The sequence below is a fragment of the Eumetopias jubatus genome, unplaced genomic scaffold, assembly GCF_037043125.1.
Source record: "Eumetopias jubatus isolate StellerSeaLion01/CBP00866 unplaced genomic scaffold, mEumJub1_p1.0 scaffold_5, whole genome shotgun sequence".
Taxonomy (NCBI): Eukaryota; Metazoa; Chordata; class Mammalia; order Carnivora; family Otariidae; genus Eumetopias; species Eumetopias jubatus.
Window position 1 is genome coordinate 121,841,086 of NW_028274811.1, and position 20,796 is coordinate 121,861,881.

Below are 20,796 nucleotides of genomic sequence, written 5' to 3' on the forward strand. Positions count from 1 at the left end.
CCTGCCCTGCGCATGCGCATTTCTGTGCAGCCCTGGCATGGCCAGGAACACTGGTCTAGGTTTAGTGCCATCTCACACTTGTGTTCCACTCCTCTTTCTTTTAGGTATTCAGAAAATGCTTATTAAGTTCTTTCCATGTGTCAGGCACTTCTCTGATGCTGGAGGCACAGAGATAATTACAATTCTAAAATTCACATAAGAAAAGTATATTAAAGCCAAAAGGTGGGATTTGGTTGGGGGGAAGGGACAGGTTGGTTAGTTGGTCAAAAAGAAAAAGAAAAAACAACTATTTAGCAGAGTCAAAACAGGTATGAAAGTCCTTTGGGATATGGGAAAATAATTCATTATCTTGTACCAAGCCAGAAAATAAAAAATGGGTTAAGGAAGTAAGAACTAAGGGGCCATCCCAGTAAGAGAAGAAATGTGTCAGAGAGGAACCTCATAGGAAGAGAGGAATTTCAATCCTATTATTGTTCTACCTATTCTTCCTTTAGTGTACTTTATTTTCCTGAAACATGCAAAATTCAGGTTCTCAAATACTCTTTGTTAATAAGAAATCCCAGGGGCGCCTGCGTGGCTCAGTCGTTAAGTGTGCGCCTTCGGCTCAGGTCATGATCCCAGGGTCCTGGGATTGAGCACCCACATCAGGCTCCCTGCTCAGCGGAAAGCCTGCTTCTCCCTCTCCCACTACCTCTGCTTGTGTTCCCTCTCTCGCTGTGTCTCTATCAAATAAATAAATAAAAATCTTAAAAAAAATCCCATACTTCATTATTTATTTTAACTCTTTTCCTTGATAGATCAAATAGCATGGCAGAGAGAAAGAATATGATTATTAAACACCAGCTGAATACAAGTAACTAGTGTGATGCTAAATTAAATACCCACTTAAAACTCAGTTTTGAGATGAGAGCGCTGAAATTAAGAAATTTACCAGCTCCAGAAAGTAGTAGAGCTGGGCTATGAGCCCAGGTCTGTGTGTTCTACCAGTTCTACCAATCTGGGCTGCCTTCCATAGAAGGGTTCAGGTGTTAGTTTCCACAATTACTCTACATTCAAACAGCAAATAGAAAATGGTTACTGTTTAGGTCTGAGTTTATTAATTGGTTTCAGCAATCAGTTGCAAAGTTGCTGATGTTCCTATTGCAATAGTTAGCTTTCCATTTCCATTTTCCCAGAAGTGGCTTACTATGAAAGGGAACTCCAACGGAGACAGCAGTGTGGCAGAATAGTGAGAGCTTAGGCATTGGTGCCAGGCAGACCAGGGCTCAAATTCTATCTCTCCTATTTTTAGTCTCTGGATAACTGTGGCCAAATGGCTTTATAGCTCTCTGCCTCAACTTTCTTGTCTGCAAAATCAGGAGCCTCTACCGCAGATGATATTGACGAGTAATAAATGAGATCATTGTATGCAGAGCATTTAGCCCTGTGCCAGCATGCAGAAACTACTCAATATGTGTTTGCTCTTACACCCACCCTCTCATCAGACAGGCGTTGGTGCATTTGTTAAAAGCATCCAGCAGCTGAATTAGGGTCATGTCAGAGTATAGCCAACCTCTTTAACCCCTATCAGGTCTTTGAACTCTTGCATCTGTCTCCCCTTGTGGATTTTAGGCACTCACCTGGAGGTGGAAAGACTTCAGAGTCTGCAGGAAGGGCTGCAATGTGACGATGTGCAGGTCCAGATCAAGATTTCTTCTAAAATAGCAAAGGTAATAGATATGGAGGACTGGCCAAGGGATGTAAAGATGATTCTGAGTTGATTTCCAAATGAGTAAGCCGTGTACACCCCACTACCAAGGAGAGCAACAGTCTAGCCATTCTTTGTCCTATCATGTGTTAACCCTGGGTACATGTGCCCAGTCAACACCTGCTACTGATCACTTCATACTCTGGGAAATCTTATGAACCAAGCATCCCTCTTCAGGATGAGGGAGGCAGTGTGGTGGAGTAGAAGATACAAGGGCTTTGGAGTCTATCAGATGATGCTGTGTGAACTTGCTTGAAGCCCATTCTCATTTCAAAAAAAAAAAAATGCAGAACCTACCTCTCAGAGTTCCGAGAATTGGTCAATGAATTCATTCATTTATTTAATCATTTATTCATTCACCTACTATGCCCTATGCGCCTACCATATGCCAGACATTGTTCTAGGCTCTAAGAATAGAAAAAGACAAAACACCTACCCTCAGTCATTATGACCATATACTTACAGAGAGAAGTGAACTGTCTTGAGGACAAAGTGTCTCTTCCTAATTTGTAAAAACCTCTTCTAAGCTCGTGGTGTTTCTGCAAGAAGGAACATGATCAGATTTATATTTCCAAAGGGTCATCTACCTGCTGTGTTCAGACTATGATATAGGCCAACAAGAGTGAAATTAATGGGAAAAAAATCAGTTTGGAGGAAACTACAAGAATCCAGGTGTGAGATTAGGTGGCTTGGACTAAGGTGGCAACAGCAGAGATGACAAGAAGGTGACCAGAATAAGGGAGAGAAGCCAGTTGGGGGGCACAGAGGGAACATATGTCAAATGCCTAAGAAAGTGACTGATACATAGTAGGTGCTCAGAAACATGAGCCCCGCTCCTTCCTTTCTTCCTAAACCATCATCCATCCCAATATGAGAAGAGAAAAAACACAGGTAACCATTGAGTATGGAGCCCAGGCAAGCATTTGGTGTTACATAGAACAGACGTGGCAGTCTAGTCCTTTGATCTTGGAATTAAAATGACTCAGAAACTGGTTGAGACATGCACCTACTAATGAAAAGAGATTAATTTCTTTCAAGAACAGTTCTACCAAATATCAGTCATTGGACCACTTAATGCAGAGGGAAGTCAGTTGTGAATAGGAATGTTTTCATACCTACAAACTCATAATCATGACCATCTTCCTTGATTAAAGCCCCAGACAATGTCCCTGGAATTCATTCAAACTTCCAACTTTTCACCTCCCTGCCTGCCTTTTCATTAGCGCGCGCACACACACACACACACACACACACACACACACACTCATACTCACACACTGCTATCACCCATTTGTATGGTTCTTGTATTTAGAGACCAAAATTGCAAAGTTTTTATTTTCTAGAACTTTTGTTGACTACTCTTAATTTTGAAACATGAAAGTGCAAAAGACAGAACTCATAATAATTCATACTTACATGGATATTGTGATACATCCGGTATTGAACATGGCACTTAGTACATGGTGATTAATTTTCCTAAATTCTCAAGCCTTAGCTTTTCTTTGGAAGACACATGACATATTTCTGTGATATATGAAACGTATGTGAGAGTAATTTATATCATAAAATCATGTAAAACCACACACATTATTTTTCCCTTGTGGGGTACACTATAACTTTGAAGTTTGGAGAAGAAATTTCTTCAGCAAGCTTGGGATTCAATAAATATAAAATAATAAAAGAACAGCTCCAGGAAAAGTCTGCCTAGAGTTTCAAGGTAATGTCTATGTCTCTTTTTGTATTTTCTGTCATTTCTATGCCCTAGTCATGGGTTAGCTGTTTGGAAATTCCAATGGTTTCCAATATCCTAAAACAGTAGCAGCATGTTGTATGTAGTGAGGTGGTTGATAACATGAATCTTTCTGCATACATTCTCAGATTGTCAGTAAACTCATCCCAGTTGAAGAAATTCTAATGTTCCTGGAGGAAACCCTGGATGGTCTGGAGAGCCTTAACTCCACCTGTACCCAGGCCTGTGGCATATGGATGATCACGATCCTGAAGGAACAGGGAGCTGCTTTGGAAGAACAGGTAAACTGACAGCCAGTCTGACCACTGAGCAGAACTCTTAACACTTCTGAAATGCCACATTGGTTGCCATTCCTCAGTTTGTCCTCTGATAGGCAATAGGCAAGAGCATGCACAGCCTTAGGAGACCTCCTCAGAGACCCAAGTTATGTACTAACAACCAGGCTCATGTTGAGTGCCTGTCTCAACCTGTTTCAATTGCCTCTCTATTCTGTGATTTAAAAAACAAAACAAAACAAAACAAAACTTGCCCAAATGTTGCTCTCTGGCCAGAGACAGCCGCTCTGAACAAGGGCATTTTGGTCCTGGAAAACTGGATTGTTAGATCTGTAAGGAGGAGGGTGACCATGTGGATCTCCTTTGGAATAGCCAATAAGAGCCAGTAGAGTTTCTAATCCCTCTGCCACTCGTCAAGCTGCTCTTCCACACAACTTTAGGGTTGGTTCTCTGGTAAGGAAGGCTATCATTGGAGAACTGATTGGGGGAAAGTCCTCAATCCTTGCTCCCAGCTGGAGAGTTAGCGTGAAGAAGATTTGAGTTCAGGAAGCTTGGTTAAGGGCTCCAGATGGAGATGCTCTATTCTCTCTCTTAAGGTCAGAAGCAGAAGTCAAGCAATTCAACGATTAATAAGGAGAAAGAGAATCTTTAACTCAATGAAGTCACCTCAAGGGAAATACTTGAAAGTTATGGTCCCCATATCCCAGGGTCAACCACCCTAAATTAAAGAATTCTCTAATGTATGACCTTTAGAAATTATTTCTGTGCTAATTACTCTCCAATCAGTTTTTTCAAAAATATTTATTTTTGATTAACATATAATGTATTATTTGTTTCAGGGGTACAGGTCTGTGATTCATCAGTCTTACACAATTCACAGCACTCACCATAGTACATACCCTCCCCAATGTCCATCACCCAGCCACCCCACCCCTCCCACCCCCCTCCACTCCAGCAACCCTCGTTTTGTTTCCTGAGATTAAGAGTCTCTTACGGTTTGTCTCCCTCTCTGGTTTCATCTTGTTTCATTTTTCCCTCCCTTCGTCTATAATCTTCGCATTTTCTTTTTCAGCATTCTTCTTGTTTCTTCAATTCCACATATCAGTGAGATCATATGATACTTGTTTTTCTCTGGTTGACTTATTTCGCTTAGCATAATACCCTCTACTTCCATCCACGTTGCTGCAAATGGCAAGATTTCATGTTTTTTGATGGCTGCATAATATTCCATTGTATATATATATATATATATATATATATATACCACATCTTCTTTATCCATTCATCTGTTGATGGACATCTAGGCTTTTTCCAGAGTTTGGCTATTGTGGACATTGCTGCTATAAACATTGGGGTGCACGTACCCCTTTCAGATCACTACATTTGTATCTTTGGGGTAAATACCCTGTAGTGCAATTGCTGGGTCATACAGTAGCTCTATTTTCAACTTTTTGAGGAAACTCCATACTGTTCTTCAGAGTGGCCGCACCAGCTTGCATTCCCACCAACAGTGTAGGAGGGTTCCCCTTTCTCCGCATCCTTGCCAACATCTGTCGTTTTATGACTTGTTAATTTTAGCCATTCTGAATGATGTGAGATAGTATCTCATTGGGGTTTTGATTTGGATTTCCCTGATGCCGAGCGATGTTGAGCACTTTTTCATGTGTCTGTTGGCCATTTGGATGCCTTCTTTGTAGAAATGTCTGTTCATGTCTTCTGCCCATTTCTTGATTGGATTATTTGTTCTTTGGGTGTTGAGTTTGATAAGTTCTTTATAGATTTTGGATACTAGCCCTTTATCTGATATGTCATTTGCAAATATCTTCTCCCATTCTGTCGGTTGTCTTTTGGTTTTGTGGACTGTTTCCTTTGCTGTGCAAAAGCTTTTTATCTTGATGAAGTCCCGGTAGTTCATTTTTGCTCTTGCTTCCCTTGCCTTTGGCAATGTGTCTAGGAAGAAGTTGCTGCGGCTGAGGTCAAAGAGGTTGCTGCCTGTGTTCTCCTCTAGTATTTTGATGGACTCCTGTCTCACATTGAGGTCTTTCATCCATTTGGAGTCTAATTTTGTGTGTGGTGTGAGGAAATGGTGCAGTTTCATTCTTCTGCATGTGGCTGTCCAATTTTCCCAACACCATTTGTTGAAGAAACTGTCTTTTTTCCATTGGACATTCTTTCCTGCTTTGTCAAAGATGAGTTGACCGTAGAGTTGAGGGTCCATTCCTGGGCTCTCTATTCTGTTCCATTGATCTATGTGTCTGGTTTTGTGCCAGGACCATATTGTCTTGATGATGACAGCTTTGTAATAGAGCTTGAAGTCCAGAATTGTGATGCCGCCAGCTTTGCTTTTCTTTTTCAACATTCCTCTGGCTATTCAGGGTCTTTTCTGGTCCCATACAAATTCTAGGATTATTTGTTCCATTTCTTTGAAAAAAAGTGGATGGTATTTTGATAGGGATTGCATTAAATGTGTAGATTGCTCTAGGCAGCATAGACATTTTCACAATATTTGTTCTTCCAATCCATGAGCATGGAACCTTTTTCCATTTCTCTGTGTCTTCTTCAATTTCTTTCATGAGTATTCTATAGTTTTCTGAGTACAGATCCTTTGCCTCTTTGGTTAGATTTATTCCTAGATATATTATGGTTTTGGGTGCAATTGTAAATGGGATCAACTCCTTAATTTCTCTTCCTTCTGTCTTGTTGTTGGTGTATAGAAATGCCACTGATTTTTGTGCATTGATTTTATATCCTGCCACTTTAGTAATTCCTGTATGAGTTCTAGCAGTTTTGAGATGGAGTCTTTTGGGTTTTCCACATACAGTATCAGATCATCTGCAAAGAGTGAGAGTTTGACTTCTTCTTTGCCGATTCGGATGCCTTTGATTTCTTTTTGTTGTCTGATTGCTGTGGCTAGGACTTCTAGTACTGTATTGAATAGCAGTGGTGATAGTGGACATTCTGCCGTGTTCCTGACCTTAGGGGAAAAGCTCTCAGTTTTTCCCCATTGAGAATGATATTTGCTGTGGGTTTTTCATAGATGGTCTTTATGATATTGAGGTATGTACCCTCTATCCCTACACTGTGGAGAGTTTTAATCAAGAAAGGATGCTGTACTTTGTCAAATGCTTTTCCTGCATCTATTGAGAGGATCATATCATTCTTGTTCTTCTTTTATTAATGTGTTGTATCACATTGATTGATTTGCAGATGTTGAGCCAACCTTGCAGCCCAGGAATAAATCCCACTTGGTCGTGGTGAATAATCCTTTTAATGTACTGTTGGATCCTATTGGCTAGTATTTTGGTGAGAAATTTTGCATCCATGTTCATCAGGGATATTGGTCTGTAGTTCTCCTTTTTGATGGAGTCTTTGGTTTTGGGATCAAGGTAATGCTGGCCTCATAAAAAGAGTTTGGAAGTTTTCCTTCCATTTCTATTTTCTTGGAAGTTTCAGAAGAATAGGTATTAATTCTTCTTTAAATGCAAAAACATTTATTTTTTTAAAGATTTATTTTTTTCAGAGAGAGAGAAAGAGCACGTGAGTCGGGGGGAGAACAGAGGAGAGAATCCCCAAATAGACTTCCCTCTGAGCACAGAGCCCAACGTGGGGCTCAATCCCACGACCCTGAGATCATGACCTGAGCTGAAACCAAGAGTCAGACCTTCAACCAACTGAGCCACCCAGGCACCCCAAAAAATGTGTGCATACTATGGCAGGCACTAGGCCAAACATGAGAGAATCAAAGGCTTATAAATTTGTAATGTCGTATTCGTGTGTTTAGCACAGAGGGGAATAATAGGGACCTAAATCCTCTCCTAACATCATTGAAATGAGACTCTGTGGTAGTCATACTTGCCAGATATTTATTTTTAAGGAATTATAATTCAGAGGAAATGTATTGTTTAACCTAAAAATAATAAATAAGAGAAGTATCTACTAAAAGCAAAGTTACTTTAGCAGAGAGACTTGCCTTTCTCCACATCTAAAATCCAAATGTATAATATCATTCCCTACTACCCACAGATTAACACCCAAATTTGGAAGGGCGACCTTCAGTTTTCTCTAGGATCTGGCTTCATATTTTCTATTGTTATCTTCTTTTATCACCCTCATTTTCTCTGTGTTCCAAACTGGACCATTCTCCTATTCCAGAAATCTTCACCATATTTGCTCGGGCTCATGATCTCTTGCTATTTTTTTATATAGAATTTTTTAAGAGTTGTTTTAAGTTCACAGCAAAATAGAGCAGATAGCCATATACCTCTTCTCCCCACACACACGCCTCCTCCCTCACTATCAACACCCCACACCAGAGTAGTACATTTGCTACAATCAGTGAACCTACGTTGACACGTCATTATCACCCAAAGTCCATAGTTTCCATTAAGGTACACTCTTGGCGTTGACAAATGTAAAATTGCATGTATCCAGCATTGCAGTAACATACAGAATGGTTTCACTGCTCTAAAAATCTTCTGTGCTTTATCTATTCTCATGCTTTTTTATTTTACATTTTTATCTGTATTCTTCCTTCTGATGATGACTTTCCCCCACCATCTCCACCTTGCCTTTTGAGATTGCTATACATGCTTCAAGACTCAGACCAGATGTCCCTCCAAAGGACATCTTTGTGTCCAAAGTGACCTCAGTTATTTCTGGATTCCCCTATCAGTCCTGTGAACCTCTTATATACCACTTGCCATACATTGCCTTTTGCACAGGCCTTTGGATATATGGCTAACATTCTTTTTTTTATTATTATTATGTTATGTTAATCACCATACATTACATCATTAGTTTTTGATGTAGTGTTCCATGATTCATTGTTTGCGTATAACACCCAGTGCACCATTCAATACATGCCCTCTTTAACACCCCTCACCAGGCTAACCCATCCCCCCACCCCCCTCCCCTCTAGCACCCTCAATTTGTTTCGCAGGGTCCATAGTCTCTCATGGTTTGTCTCCCCCTCCGATTCCCCCCCCCTTCATTTTTCCCTTCCTACTGTCTTCTCTCTTCTTTTTTTTAACATGTAATGTATTATTTGTTTCAGAGGCACAGGTCTGTGATTCATCAGTCTTACACAATTCACAGTGCTCACCATAGCACATACCCTCACCAATGTCTATCACCCTGTATGGCTAACATTCTTTATTAGAATACTGATTCATTTTGAGAAAGGGCCACATCTTATTCATCTTTGGTAAATTCCCCACAATGCCTAGCACAATATTTGGCCTAATGCAGGCTTTCACCAAATATTTGCTACATCGACTTAAGAATAAATACCCAATATAGCTCGAATTCCCCTGAGTAAGAGATAGGCCATGCAGAACGGATTATTATTTTTAACCTGGTTTATAATTCATCAACCACCCATGAATAATATGCTGACTATATGTGTCCTAAGCCATTCATGTAGAGGAAAAATGACAACTTCCTGTTTGATTTGGCTTTTTGTTTTTTTCTTTTAGCTGTTGGAGATCTTGAGCATGATTTACCATCACATGCCAGTCCTCAGACAAAACGAGGAAAGTTTTCAGTTTATGCTGGAAGCCATCTCTCAGATCGCCAGCTTTCACATGGATGCAGTTGTTGCCAACCTTTTACAGAAGCCTCTGCCCTTTGACAGGTAGATCCTAACTGAACCAGTCCATTCTCCTAGGAAAGGCTAATCTGCATTGAGAAAGAATTGGTGGTTTGAGAGAAAGAAAGCAAAAACAAAGGTTGAGAACATCTCAAATAATAATTTCAAAAATGGTGTTTGAATCACAAGGGATGTTTCACCAAGTGTTTTTCATATACATATCCTCATTAAATGATGAGATTTTTTTAAATTCATCATAGGAATAAATGAGTATTAGAAAAATGAGTATTTCTCCTCCTTCTGGTTGCCTAGAATACACCTATGGGAGAGGTTTCTGCCTTAATGGACATCAACAAACCTAAGTCACCCACGTCCAGAATGCTGGACTGTTAAATCACACATCCTTCTTATCTCCAGGCATGTTAGCATCTCTATCTGTTCTTGAAATTTTGATTAGTCATAATGTTGTTTTAGAGGGGAACAGATGAAAATGCTCATATTCCAAAGAGTTGTTTCTTATCAGCTTCCTGCCTCACTACCCTAGGGACACAAAGACATTGTGGAAGGCTCTGGCTGAGAACATAGCCTCCAGTGGTAAGCTCTTGAGAGCCTTAACAGACAAACTTGAGAATGAATTAGAAGATGACCTAGCTGGGATGGAGGCGATTTCAGTGAGTTGGACCACCCATCACATGCCTGGAATAGCGTCCCACTCCGTGGTCTGTCCCCACCTGGAACTTGGTGATGTAGCATTAATCATACTTCTTCCCCTCTCATACCCTGATTTTTAATCAACTCCAACTTATATTGGACAAATATGGTGGCAATTTTGTCTGTGGCTGTCACATTTAGAACCAAATTTCTCATCATCTCAAAGAAAATTCATGTATCTATATTTCCAAATTTGTCTTCAAGAGATCCAAAAGCCACGCTTTTTGAAAGACCTCAGTGCTGGAAAGGATTTCATTTAACCTGATTGGTTCCCCACTGGAATTTGGAGCTGCCCAACATGGCAGTCCTGAGAGAGAAACACATTTTGAGTTGAGAAGTTTCCAGACAAATACATCCTCTCTTTTAGGGCTGTTTTTATTTTTGTTTTGCTCTGTTTTGCTTTGTTTTTACCATGAGTGTGGTCACCTTGGAAAGCAATCCTCTGGGGAGGAAAACAAACTTGAAGATCAGGCCCGGGAGATGTCCTGGGAGGAAAGGGGCCTGCTTGACTGCAGGGTCCTCTCTCCCCTCAGGTGGCCTGTGCTATGTATGAAGTGGTATCAACAGGCACCCCCATCACCAGCTTGTACCCAGAGGTGTTCACTCTTCTTCTGAAGCTGGTCAGCTGCACACTGGGCCAGAAAATGCCCACTTCCCCCTGGAGACACAGACGGCGAGTAATGCAGCAGGGAGAACGGCAGCAGACAGCAGACCCTTGCAGGTACATGGCCAGGCAGGAGGGCCCTCCCCAGCTGTGGGGATCCCAGACGCTAGACGAGGGGCCGTGGCAGTCAAGGCCTATGCCTTCTGCTGTGGCCTCCACTACCCAGGAGCAAACAAGGCTCTGCTGACCTTGAGCCCTTGGTACTCTTCTTCCCTGAGCCGGGCCCCAGGGTCGCTGCCCAGAACGGTCCCAGAACAACAAATAGCTGCTCTGTGTGCTTCCACAGAGCTCTGTTTCATTTGTTTTCTCTCACTGAGACCCTTCAAGGAAGGCTGGAATTCTGTGATATCCAAGGCCACCAAGGAAAGAAGAAAAATAAAAATTGACACCATATTTTATCAAACTGAAGACGTCACCCATTGAAGGAAGCAAAATTATTTTGTGTATTTTAAAAAAGCAAGAAAGAATCCCAACTAAGCCATGAATCAATGCTTTCTTATACTTTCAAATGTTTGCTATATATTTATTCAAAGAGCTCTTTTAAAATGATTAGGTATAGATTTTTATCCTCTATCGCAAGGCTCTGTTTCCGTCTTCTTGCATAACTTTTTATTCCAGTGTCAAATCAATCTTTTGAAAGACATTCTAAGCAACATTTAGGCCCAACACATGTAGTTCCATTAATAAATGTCACTTCACTAAAATGACAGCAGTATCAAGGGCCCTGCCTCCATCCATGCACGTACCCAGGCCTGCATCGGTCCTCCTGACTCCAGCACGACCACTGTCTGGCCAACCGTCACAACACACCATCCACTGTGAGACGCAGCCTGGTTCTGGAGGGCTGTTTGAGAATCAACAAAAGAGAGGAGTTTGCATGTTCCATCCTTTGGGCTTTATTCTCTCCTGAGAGGTTGATGAGGTTTTGTGGCGTTTTACTTACTGGTTCAGATAATCTCCATGTCCCCTCTGACCCCAAATTAAAGTGTGAGATCAGGCAGCCGGTTTTTCCCCTTGCGTGGTGTCCCTTCATCCAGGAGTGAGGGAGCCTTGTGGGGAACAGACAAAGTGAACTTGGGGATTCACAGTTCCCTGCGTAGGGTTGGCTTACTTCTGTGATGCCGACTGTCTCCTTCAGGCTCTCGACGGTGACTCTGAAGTGCGTGCAAGCCCAAGCCATGAAAGAAGGTCTTGCCAAGGAATCTGATGAGGGGGACAACTTGTGGACCCTCCTCAGCAGTCCCAGTACCCACCATGTAGGAGTGTGTGCACTGGCCAGGTAATGAGCGGGCCTTCTAGAACTGGACACAAAGGAGAAAATGAAAAATTGAGTAAAAATGCAATGTAAGCAGCTTCACTGGGAGCAGTGGACTCACTAAGGATTTATAGTTCAGGAGGAAAAACAAGGAAGAAAGAGCAGAGGGACGTGGGAAGAGGTGGTGGGAGCAACCCAGATCCCACCATGCCCCCAAAATATAGTGATGCAATGAACAGTGTTAGGAAAACTGCCCCTAGATTGGGCACTTGGATAAGCTATTTTCAAGTTCAAGCATTAGTGTTCTTTCGTCGAACATCCCCTTTTAGATCATTTATTTTCCTGAGAGAGAAATAGACCAAAATGTCCTCCATTGTTTAGAAAGAACCAAGTCTCTGCTACAACTGGAGCCTTGCGTTTTCTAGGAGCATGGCACTGTGGCAACGTGGCATCATACTGGACATCATGGAGCAACTCTTCTCATCTCTCACCTCCTCCTCGGAGAACTACCGGGTCACCGGCACAGCTTTCTTCTCTGAGGCAAGAGAGAGGGGCCGTGTCACTGCTCAGCAGGCTGTCTGGGTCCCCTTGGGGGAGTTCCTCTCAGGGTCAAGAGTTCAGTGGGAGCTGGCCCTTCGGGGAAGCTTGGGGAGTGGAGAGCTCCAGCCACTGCCAGAAATATGGTACCCGAGAAGGGAATGAGAGAGGAAAAAAAACGAGAACCCACCCCCAATCTCTTCCTTCGCTCCAGTCTGAAGAAACCAACCCTCCCAGGACAGAGAAGCCTGGAGAATAATTATGACAGGGGCAAAACAAAAAGTAGTCAACGGTATATTATTGTCACCTCACACCCTGGCACAAAGGTTGTCGCAGCCGACCCAGAGAAGGAACATTGTCAGTAACTCCCGTTTTCCCCTTTTTTCCATTTCAATTAGAAAACCTCTTCTTAACTAGGTCTCATGGTTCTTGTCACCACGTAACCTTGACCTGGGGGCTGCTTGTATCTAGAGATTAGTTTCTGCAACACTTGCTGATTCACCCCAGGGCTACCTCCTCCACTCCGTGAGTGGCTGGACCCTACTACACTTTCACTGTAGTTATGATGCACTTGTCACTGTCCTGGAGGGAGGCCACTCCCTTCACTAAAGGGGCGAAGTGGTTGTTTTCAGCTCGTGAAGGAGCCAGTCCTTTGGAAGCATGGGAATCTACGGGAAGTGCTGATCCTCATGGATCAGAGTGCCTGGGACTCCAATGCCACATTGAGGCAAATGGCCATCCGAGGACTTGGTAATACAGCTTCTGGAGCCCCTCACAAGGTAAAAGGAGTATGGGGCGGGGGGACATGTAAGTAGAGTTTAAAATAATGATTTACTAACCCACACCTCGTGGTTGCATAGTAATTAAGTAAAAATCCAAATAAATTGTTACAGTGGTATCTCTCGGGTTGAAGAAACTGTGACCCTAACAGAATTCTAATTTCCTTGCTGGGCGTCCCCTACCCTCGTCCACCTGCACGTAGAACAGTTTTCGAGATTAAGAGACCTTATTTCAAAATAGGTGAAGAAGCATAAGCAGATAATATTAGAATCTGTCATCAGAGGCCTGTATCACCTGGCCCGCACCGAAGTCGTCTGTGAAAGCTTGAAGGCTCTAAAAAAGATCCTGGAACTGCTCACAGACCGAGACGTGAGCTTCTACTTCAAAGAGATAGTGCTGCAAACAAGAACCTTCTTTGAAGACGTAAGTGAGCCTGTTCAGGAATCTTCCCTCCCCAGCAGTGAGCGAACAGAGAAAGATTCAGGTAGTTCTTGTAGCAGGCAAGGTCGCTGTCCTATCTCTCTTCCTTGGCCTTCCCCCTGTGTGTCCCCAGCACAGAGATGCAGGCTGCTGGCTTCCTGGCTCTCCCTCTGCCTGAGGGGACTCTCTGGCCTGGTATCATGATCGCTCTGGGGTGGGGGGGGGGGAGGCGCGGGGAGTGCAGACGTGTTGGGGGAGAACCCTCGAACAACAAGAAATGTTAAGTTTGCAAATGAACTCCTCAGCTTCCTCCTCTGTCAGAAGGATTGAGCCCCACTTGCGCATAAGGGAAATACACTCCTTAATATTCCCTTTGGGTAGCTTTCCTCTCTTCCCTGTCTCATTCCCACAAATTATGACGGTACTCAACAGAGAGCAAGGACCCAAATAAAGGCCTTCTCACCTCCAACACTCTTCTCCACATCCAAGATGCAAAGGTTCAAAATGCTTGCATGGTTCATTTAATCTAGGAATCAGGATACACCACAGCCAGAGGGCCAAATCCTGCCCGGAGCAACTTTTCATCAACGAAGTTTCATTGGCACACATGCATGCTTATCGGTTACATAATGTCTATGGTTGCTTTCACACTTCATCTGCAGAACTGATTAGTTGTTACAGAAACCATATGGCCCCCAAAGTCTAAATTATTTACTGTCTGGCCTTTCACAGAAAAAGCTTCTGTTAAAACCCCCAATCTAGTCAGTAGCCTAGAAATCAATTCAAAAAAAGATCAGTCAGTAACCCTAGGCAAAGGAAGGTCATTTTCCTTTGTACCTCCTGGAAAACTAGATTTTATTATTTATTTTGGTTTATTCATTGTCATCAGAATAAAAATCTATTTCCCTCCAACTTACATACATTTTTGTGATCGAGACCTCTTTCCTCATGTTGTGTTGTCAGAGGAGATGGAAAACTGCTGGTTTCCTCCTCTTAAACATTAAGGCTTGATTAAATTACCTTTCTACCTTCCAGTCTCCAGACTGAAAAGTCTTCATTTCCTCCATTATGCATCATAAACCTAATTTTTCAGCTCTTTAAATATTTTACAAACCAGCAACTCTGTTGTGTCTCTAGATGTGGCCTGCAAAGTACTGAATACAACCTAAAGAAGAATTACCTCTCAGGTCTGATTTTTTCCTATTTAGCCACTCCAATTTTTTTTTAAATCTTGCCCTTTCTTCCTGACTCCTTGGCAATTTGTTAACCACACAGGCCTCTAGATTTTAGTCTGCAATATATGCCCATGGCCGATAATTCTCCAGTTGTTTATTTTTCAGTTTCCGTTATTTCCTTGCTAGCTTAATCCCGGCCTTTGAAAGCAGCTTTCTGCTTGTGTCCAGCTACTTTCTCCAGTGTACCAACATTCCTTTTAATTTTCATCTTGTCCTCAAAACTGCTTACTTGGCTCCCACTCAATATAGTATCTTCTGTAAAATAACAAAGATGTTCCTTTTTTCATTACACAGATAACTGATGACAATCTTCGACAGCAAAGGGCTGAAGTCACCCCTACAGCGCCCCGCCGGTTTGTTAGCTTCCCCGGGGTTGTTGTGGGTCCAGTGATGATAGTTCTCCTGGATCTGAGCCTCCAACAATCACCTACGAGTTTTGTGGTCAAGATAATATTTCTCAGTGTTATGCGGAAGGAAAAAATTCTAAAGTCTTGCTAGGTTGTTAGGTTAGAACTTTCTCATCCCCAATAGGTATCAGTTCCATCGTTTTTGTACAAAAGTGAAGTTTGATTAAGAAAAAAAAAACTTAGGACTTAGTAATGACATGCTACTCATTCTCTGCTAATGCTCCCTTCCCACAAGTAAATTGAACTATACTTTATGAAACTTAGCCCCAATAGTTTTCTATGGATCAAGCATACAATTCTGTCATCTCCAAGTTTCCTCCCTCCTCCCTTTCTTTCAATATTTAAGCACTTTCTTGGAATTCTCAAAACATGCTGACACTTCAACAAAATGGTAGAACAGAAAATATGGCGGCCACCCCACGCACCGTGCCCTGTTCACTCCTGTCCCTGCACCAACCCCAAGCAGTCACCTTACTCTGTGTGACTCTGTTTTCTCAACTCGAAACAAGGACACTAAACTCTAGTATCTCAGCACCCACAACAGGTTTGCTGCTGCTTTTCTGCTTTTTCCTATCATTCCTTGACCTATCATTAGGTCCTATCATTTGATTTCAGAAAATTTAAAAGATTTGGAAAAAGTAAATACCTTTCTACCTTTTTGGTGTTTTGTAATTGGTCTGTTTTCTTTTTCTAAAAAGAGACCTTTTGGGGCGCCTGTGGGTGGCTCAGTCGGTTAAGTGTCTGCCTTCAGCTCAGGTCATGATCCCAGGGTCCTGGGATTGAGCCCCGCGTCGGGCGCTCTGTTCAGCGGGGAGCCTGCTTCTCTTTCTGCCTCCCTCTTTCTCTCTCTCTGTCATATAAATAAATTAATTAATCTTTTTTAAAAAATAAAAAGAACTTTTAGGGCACATGTCTGGTTTAGTCAGCAGAGCATGCAACTCTTGATCTCAGAGTTGTAAGTTCAAGCCCCATGTTGGGTGTGGAGATTGCTTAAAAATAAAATATTTTATAAATAAATAAATAGGGGTGCTTGGGTGGTTCAGTTGGTTAAGCGTCCAACTCTTGGTTTCGGCTCAGGTCATGACCTCAGGGTTGTGAGATTAAGCCCCACATTGAGTTCCATGCTCAGCAGGGATTCTCCTTGAGATTCACTCCCTACCCCTCTCCCTACCCCTCCACCCCTTCCCCACCCACACTCACTCGTGCTCTCTCTCACAAATAAGTAAATAAATAAATAAATAATCTTTTAAATAAATAGACCTTTTAAAAATATATCCTGACCTCATTCCTAGTACATTTAAACATTTCTACTTCCATTTCCATGATACGAGGTCATGTCTCATGTATTCATTTAACTTTTCTGGCATTGTCCCAACCAGCCATCTTTATATTTTCAGGAAGATCTTTATTAACTTCCTTTTCTGTGGCTTTTTTGTTTATGTGCCCATTTCAGACACATTCTACCTTGCCATCAAAATTAATACCACTCTGTCTTCTTTTCCTCATATTCACGGGGATGCTTTTCATTGGCCCTTGTTTATTGCTAATCCAAAATAATATTCTGCTACTCAGGACGACTTTTCTCTTCATCCCTCTGCCTTTATACGGGTATTCTAAACTAGTTTGCTAGACCTGGGAGGGAAAGAAAGAAAGAAAAACCTTCAGAAAATCCATCAGCGTTTGTTAGAACTCTGATCAGTGTCAGCAAAGTGTCTGGATAACAGGAGGCCGTCTTTCTCCACCACCTCACCCTTTGGTTCTTAAAATCATTAGCTACCATCCTGGACAACAAGCAAGGAAGTTCCAAAATTTCACATATGCAAACGTAGGGCTAGGCACTTCTTTGTTTCTTCTCTGTCTCCGATACCCGGAGCCCAAACTTCTGAGCTGCCTTTAATCCCATTGGAAAGTATTTGGGATTTCAGAGAAGAGTTTTGGGCCTTGGGCAATTTAAATTAGAAGCCCCAGAATTCTAGGTTAGTGGTGCCATCAGGCTCATTTGTATAAAATACACAATAAGCAGGAACCCTCCCTGGCCTCTTGCCACCAGTACTCCCTGTTTACCATTCCTGTGGTCTGTTTCCCCAGTAGCTACTCAACGATAGAAACCAAGTCTCCAGCTCTAGAGCATCACTTAACCCCCAGACCCGTGGTCATTTAAACTCACAGAGCGTGAGTACGGAGCTGCTAGGAATGGAAGGGCGTTCTTGGCGCGCATAAGGGTTGTGACAAGAGCACAGCAGCACCTGTGTTGCAGCCTCCCTCTGCTGACATGGGGCAGGGCGGGGCGGGAGTGGGTGCCGGCCAGGAGTGGCCCATGAGGGGGACTCACCCGTGACATGCATCTGTCATCACAGGAGCAGGATGATGTGAGACTGACCGCCATCCTCTTATTTGAGAATCTGGCATCCCTAACAGGAAGAAGGTGGAAGATTTTTTTTGCGGAGGAAATAAAAAAGAGCATGATTTCATTCCTTCTCCACCTCTGGGATCCCAATCCCAAGATCGGAGCAGTAAGTGGACTTTGTACAGACACCTGCACCTCCTCCTCCCCCACGGCCAGCAAGTGCCAATAAGTCTGGTCTAGCTGGTCCAGAAGCTGGATCTGAGGCCGCCTCTCTCAACCGAACCTGAAAACTGCTTCTTCAACCCTAGGTTCTTTCTTGCCTGCTCTCTCTGTCTGAGATTGCTCCTCCGTCTTTGAAACTGGGAAGGTACCAGCACTGACTTTAAGCCCCTCACATCACTGGTGTCCGCTGCCCCACTCCCAGCACTAGGCAGCAACCTTCCCTTCCAGAAGGGGATCCAGCATTATAGACGGTGACTTTAAACACTCTGTTTCTTAGGCTTGCCGTGATGTTCTGATCATCTGCATCCCTTTCCTGGGCCTTCAGGAACTCTATGGGGTGTTAGATCATCTCCTCGATGGCCAAGATCTACCAAGGGCCAGGGATTTCTACAGGCAATTCTGTGTGAAACTGGTGAGTGTGTCGTAAACACTGCCTGCAAGCGCTGCACAGCCCTGAGTCCAGGCAGATGCCAGAAAGGCAAATAACACAGCAAGGGATCTGTGGCCCAGTCGGAAGGATCGCAAAGATTCTTGGTGTCTGGCCCCATTACCTTCCACTCTTTCCCAAGTCCTGACTGGGCTATGTTCTTTGGGATTCCTGAAACACACCTGTTGATTAGTCCCAAAGGCCCAGTACTTTCCTGATTAAATTCAGGTTTGAAATAACCATAAGACATCTTCCAGTAGAATGATTAATGGCTGTGTGAGTGTTCATGGCCTTTAGTTTCCTTTTGTAGGACATACCAGATGCCAAATTTCATAATGGATCACTTCCCAGGTGTCCTCTTTGTAATATCCATCTCCTTTAGGCAAAGAAAAACCAGGAAATCCTGTGGATCCTCCACACACACTCATTCACCTTCTTCAGCAGCACCTGGGAGATGATCCGGAGTGCTGCCGTCAAACTCACAGGTGAGGGCACATTGGCACTCCCGACTCAGATGGATCTGCTCCTTCCCATCTAGTCTTGCTTCAGCGGGAAGCTACTCCACCATGAACACGGGTATGACTGGGATGACAACAAAACAACAAAATGCCAGAGAGGAACTCGTTTTGCATCTTGGAATATCTTCCCTCAAAGGAACCTGTTCTCTTTTGCAAATGAAAACTTGTAATGTCTTCTGACTTCCCAAAACTGCTGCTCTTCCCATTAAACCCTCCCCACTCCATGTCTCTTCTGGTTCCAAGTCATCGCTCCTTCTTCTGCCCAAGTCTTTGCCCCAAGCCTGCTGCCATGCCTAAATGCTTCGTTTGCATCCTCCCTTAACATAAGCCATAGTAAACCTAAGCTGGGTTGAAGCTGAGAGCTTTAGCAGTTACATAATACAAGTGGAAAGTGTGTCAGTGAGGAGACCAGCCGATCTTGGCTCTGCTATAGGATTCTGGACGATTCACTTAACTTCTCTGTGTTACCTCTTTGTCTGATCTATGAAATAAAAGAGGAATGTAAGTGAATCCCTGAGGATCCTTCAATTATGAAATTCTAAATTTTATCATGACGCCTATTCTAACTAATCCAGCCCACCATGAATAGGCTTACTCTCTTGGCCACCCTTAAGACAGTTAAAAACTAAGGGTTTCTAATTGGATCATATGAATGATCCCTCCAGCTACACTGTAAACTTTCTGAAGACAAGGATCCTATCTGGCACATGTTTGAAACCCTGACAACAACTGGCACCCTCTGGGAGGACACTGCATCATCTTTCCCAAGTACATGTTGGGTGAGGGACCACTTCCAGACATGGCACTCAAGACCCAAGAGACATCACCCTGGCATCATCCTGGGGTCACAAAAAGAATCAGATAGTTTGCTCATTCACTAGCCAGACCACTTAACTTCTGACCAGGTGTAGAGTCTGACCTGACATGCTTTTCATGGCCTCTTCCTCCATAATGAAATTAGTATCTGTTTCCCCTGTTGATTTTAGATGCCATTGTTCTCAACTTGACCAACCAATATGTGCATTTATTAGACAAAGAACAACTGACCACACGTGAGTACCAACCCTAGTTTCTGCTCAGCATATTGTTAAAGACATATCTTTGAGAAAGAGAAGCTAATGCTGCACCAAGTTCCCTGTTATCCCAGAAACTGAAAATCCTAGTACCTCATGATTGTCTCTAATGCTCCCTAGAAACTGGAATTTCTCCCGAGTATAAAACAACCCCCTGCTCCAGCCCTTTGCAAGCATCATTCCCAACAGACTGTTATTTTCCGATTGTCTGTAAACCTACTGATTACAAGGTCAGGATCTTCTCTTCCCCTATTTCAGTGTTAAAATAGATTTTCAGCTTGCAGATCCAAATCCTACCCATTGGGATAGAACATAAGCATGGGGCCCCAGCTCCATGTAGAGCTGACCCTCACATGGAGCCTCACCCTGCAGCATAGCTTGAGCCTTGGCTTTCTTCGTTCGCTGAACCCTGCTTTTCCTCCTGTTTCAGGGCTCCAAGCACTTCGGCAAGACCCTTGCATCAGTGTCCAGAGAGCAGCCGAAGCTGCCTTGCAGACCCTCCTGAGAAGGTGTAAAGAGCTAAATGTCCTTCTGTAAACCATCAGGAAATAAACTGCTAGGCTTTTTCTACAACTGACTCCTGTCTTCATCCTCACAACCTACAAACGTACAGCATCTTGAGGAAAGAGATGGTGCCTAGCACGGGATCTTGAAGGGATGGTGTATTCTTTACCCTCCAGGGTCTCCCTGCCAACTTCCATTAGTAAAAAGTAAATCCCAAAAATTCACTTGAGCGATAACCTGTGATTTGAGTGGTGCTGGCTACATGACCTTTGCGCAGGTTACCCCTCTATCTTGGGAAGCTTATGTCCCAGCAGATCCCAAAAAATAACAGAACCTG

At 43.0% G+C, this 20,796-nt stretch overlaps 1 protein-coding gene across 1 annotated transcript in view; it reads left to right on the top strand.

The window, feature by feature from the left end:
- The window catches only part of MROH2B (maestro heat like repeat family member 2B), a 70,945-nt gene extending 50,453 nt beyond the window's left edge, over window positions 1-20,492 (top strand). Inside the window, exons 29-42 of the mRNA XM_028098106.2 lie at window positions 1,612-1,709; window positions 3,626-3,778; window positions 9,247-9,404; window positions 9,904-10,030; window positions 10,604-10,791; window positions 11,873-12,013; window positions 12,415-12,529; window positions 13,159-13,305; window positions 13,547-13,729; window positions 17,726-17,881; window positions 18,215-18,349; window positions 18,747-18,849; window positions 19,869-19,934; window positions 20,386-20,492. Coding sequence (XP_027953907.1) covers window positions 1,612-1,709; window positions 3,626-3,778; window positions 9,247-9,404; window positions 9,904-10,030; window positions 10,604-10,791; window positions 11,873-12,013; window positions 12,415-12,529; window positions 13,159-13,305; window positions 13,547-13,729; window positions 17,726-17,881; window positions 18,215-18,349; window positions 18,747-18,849; window positions 19,869-19,934; window positions 20,386-20,492 — 1,877 coding nt within the window. The remainder of the gene's footprint in view (window positions 1-1,611; window positions 1,710-3,625; window positions 3,779-9,246; window positions 9,405-9,903; window positions 10,031-10,603; window positions 10,792-11,872; window positions 12,014-12,414; window positions 12,530-13,158; window positions 13,306-13,546; window positions 13,730-17,725; window positions 17,882-18,214; window positions 18,350-18,746; window positions 18,850-19,868; window positions 19,935-20,385) is intronic.
- Window positions 20,493-20,796: the final 304 nt, after the last annotated feature.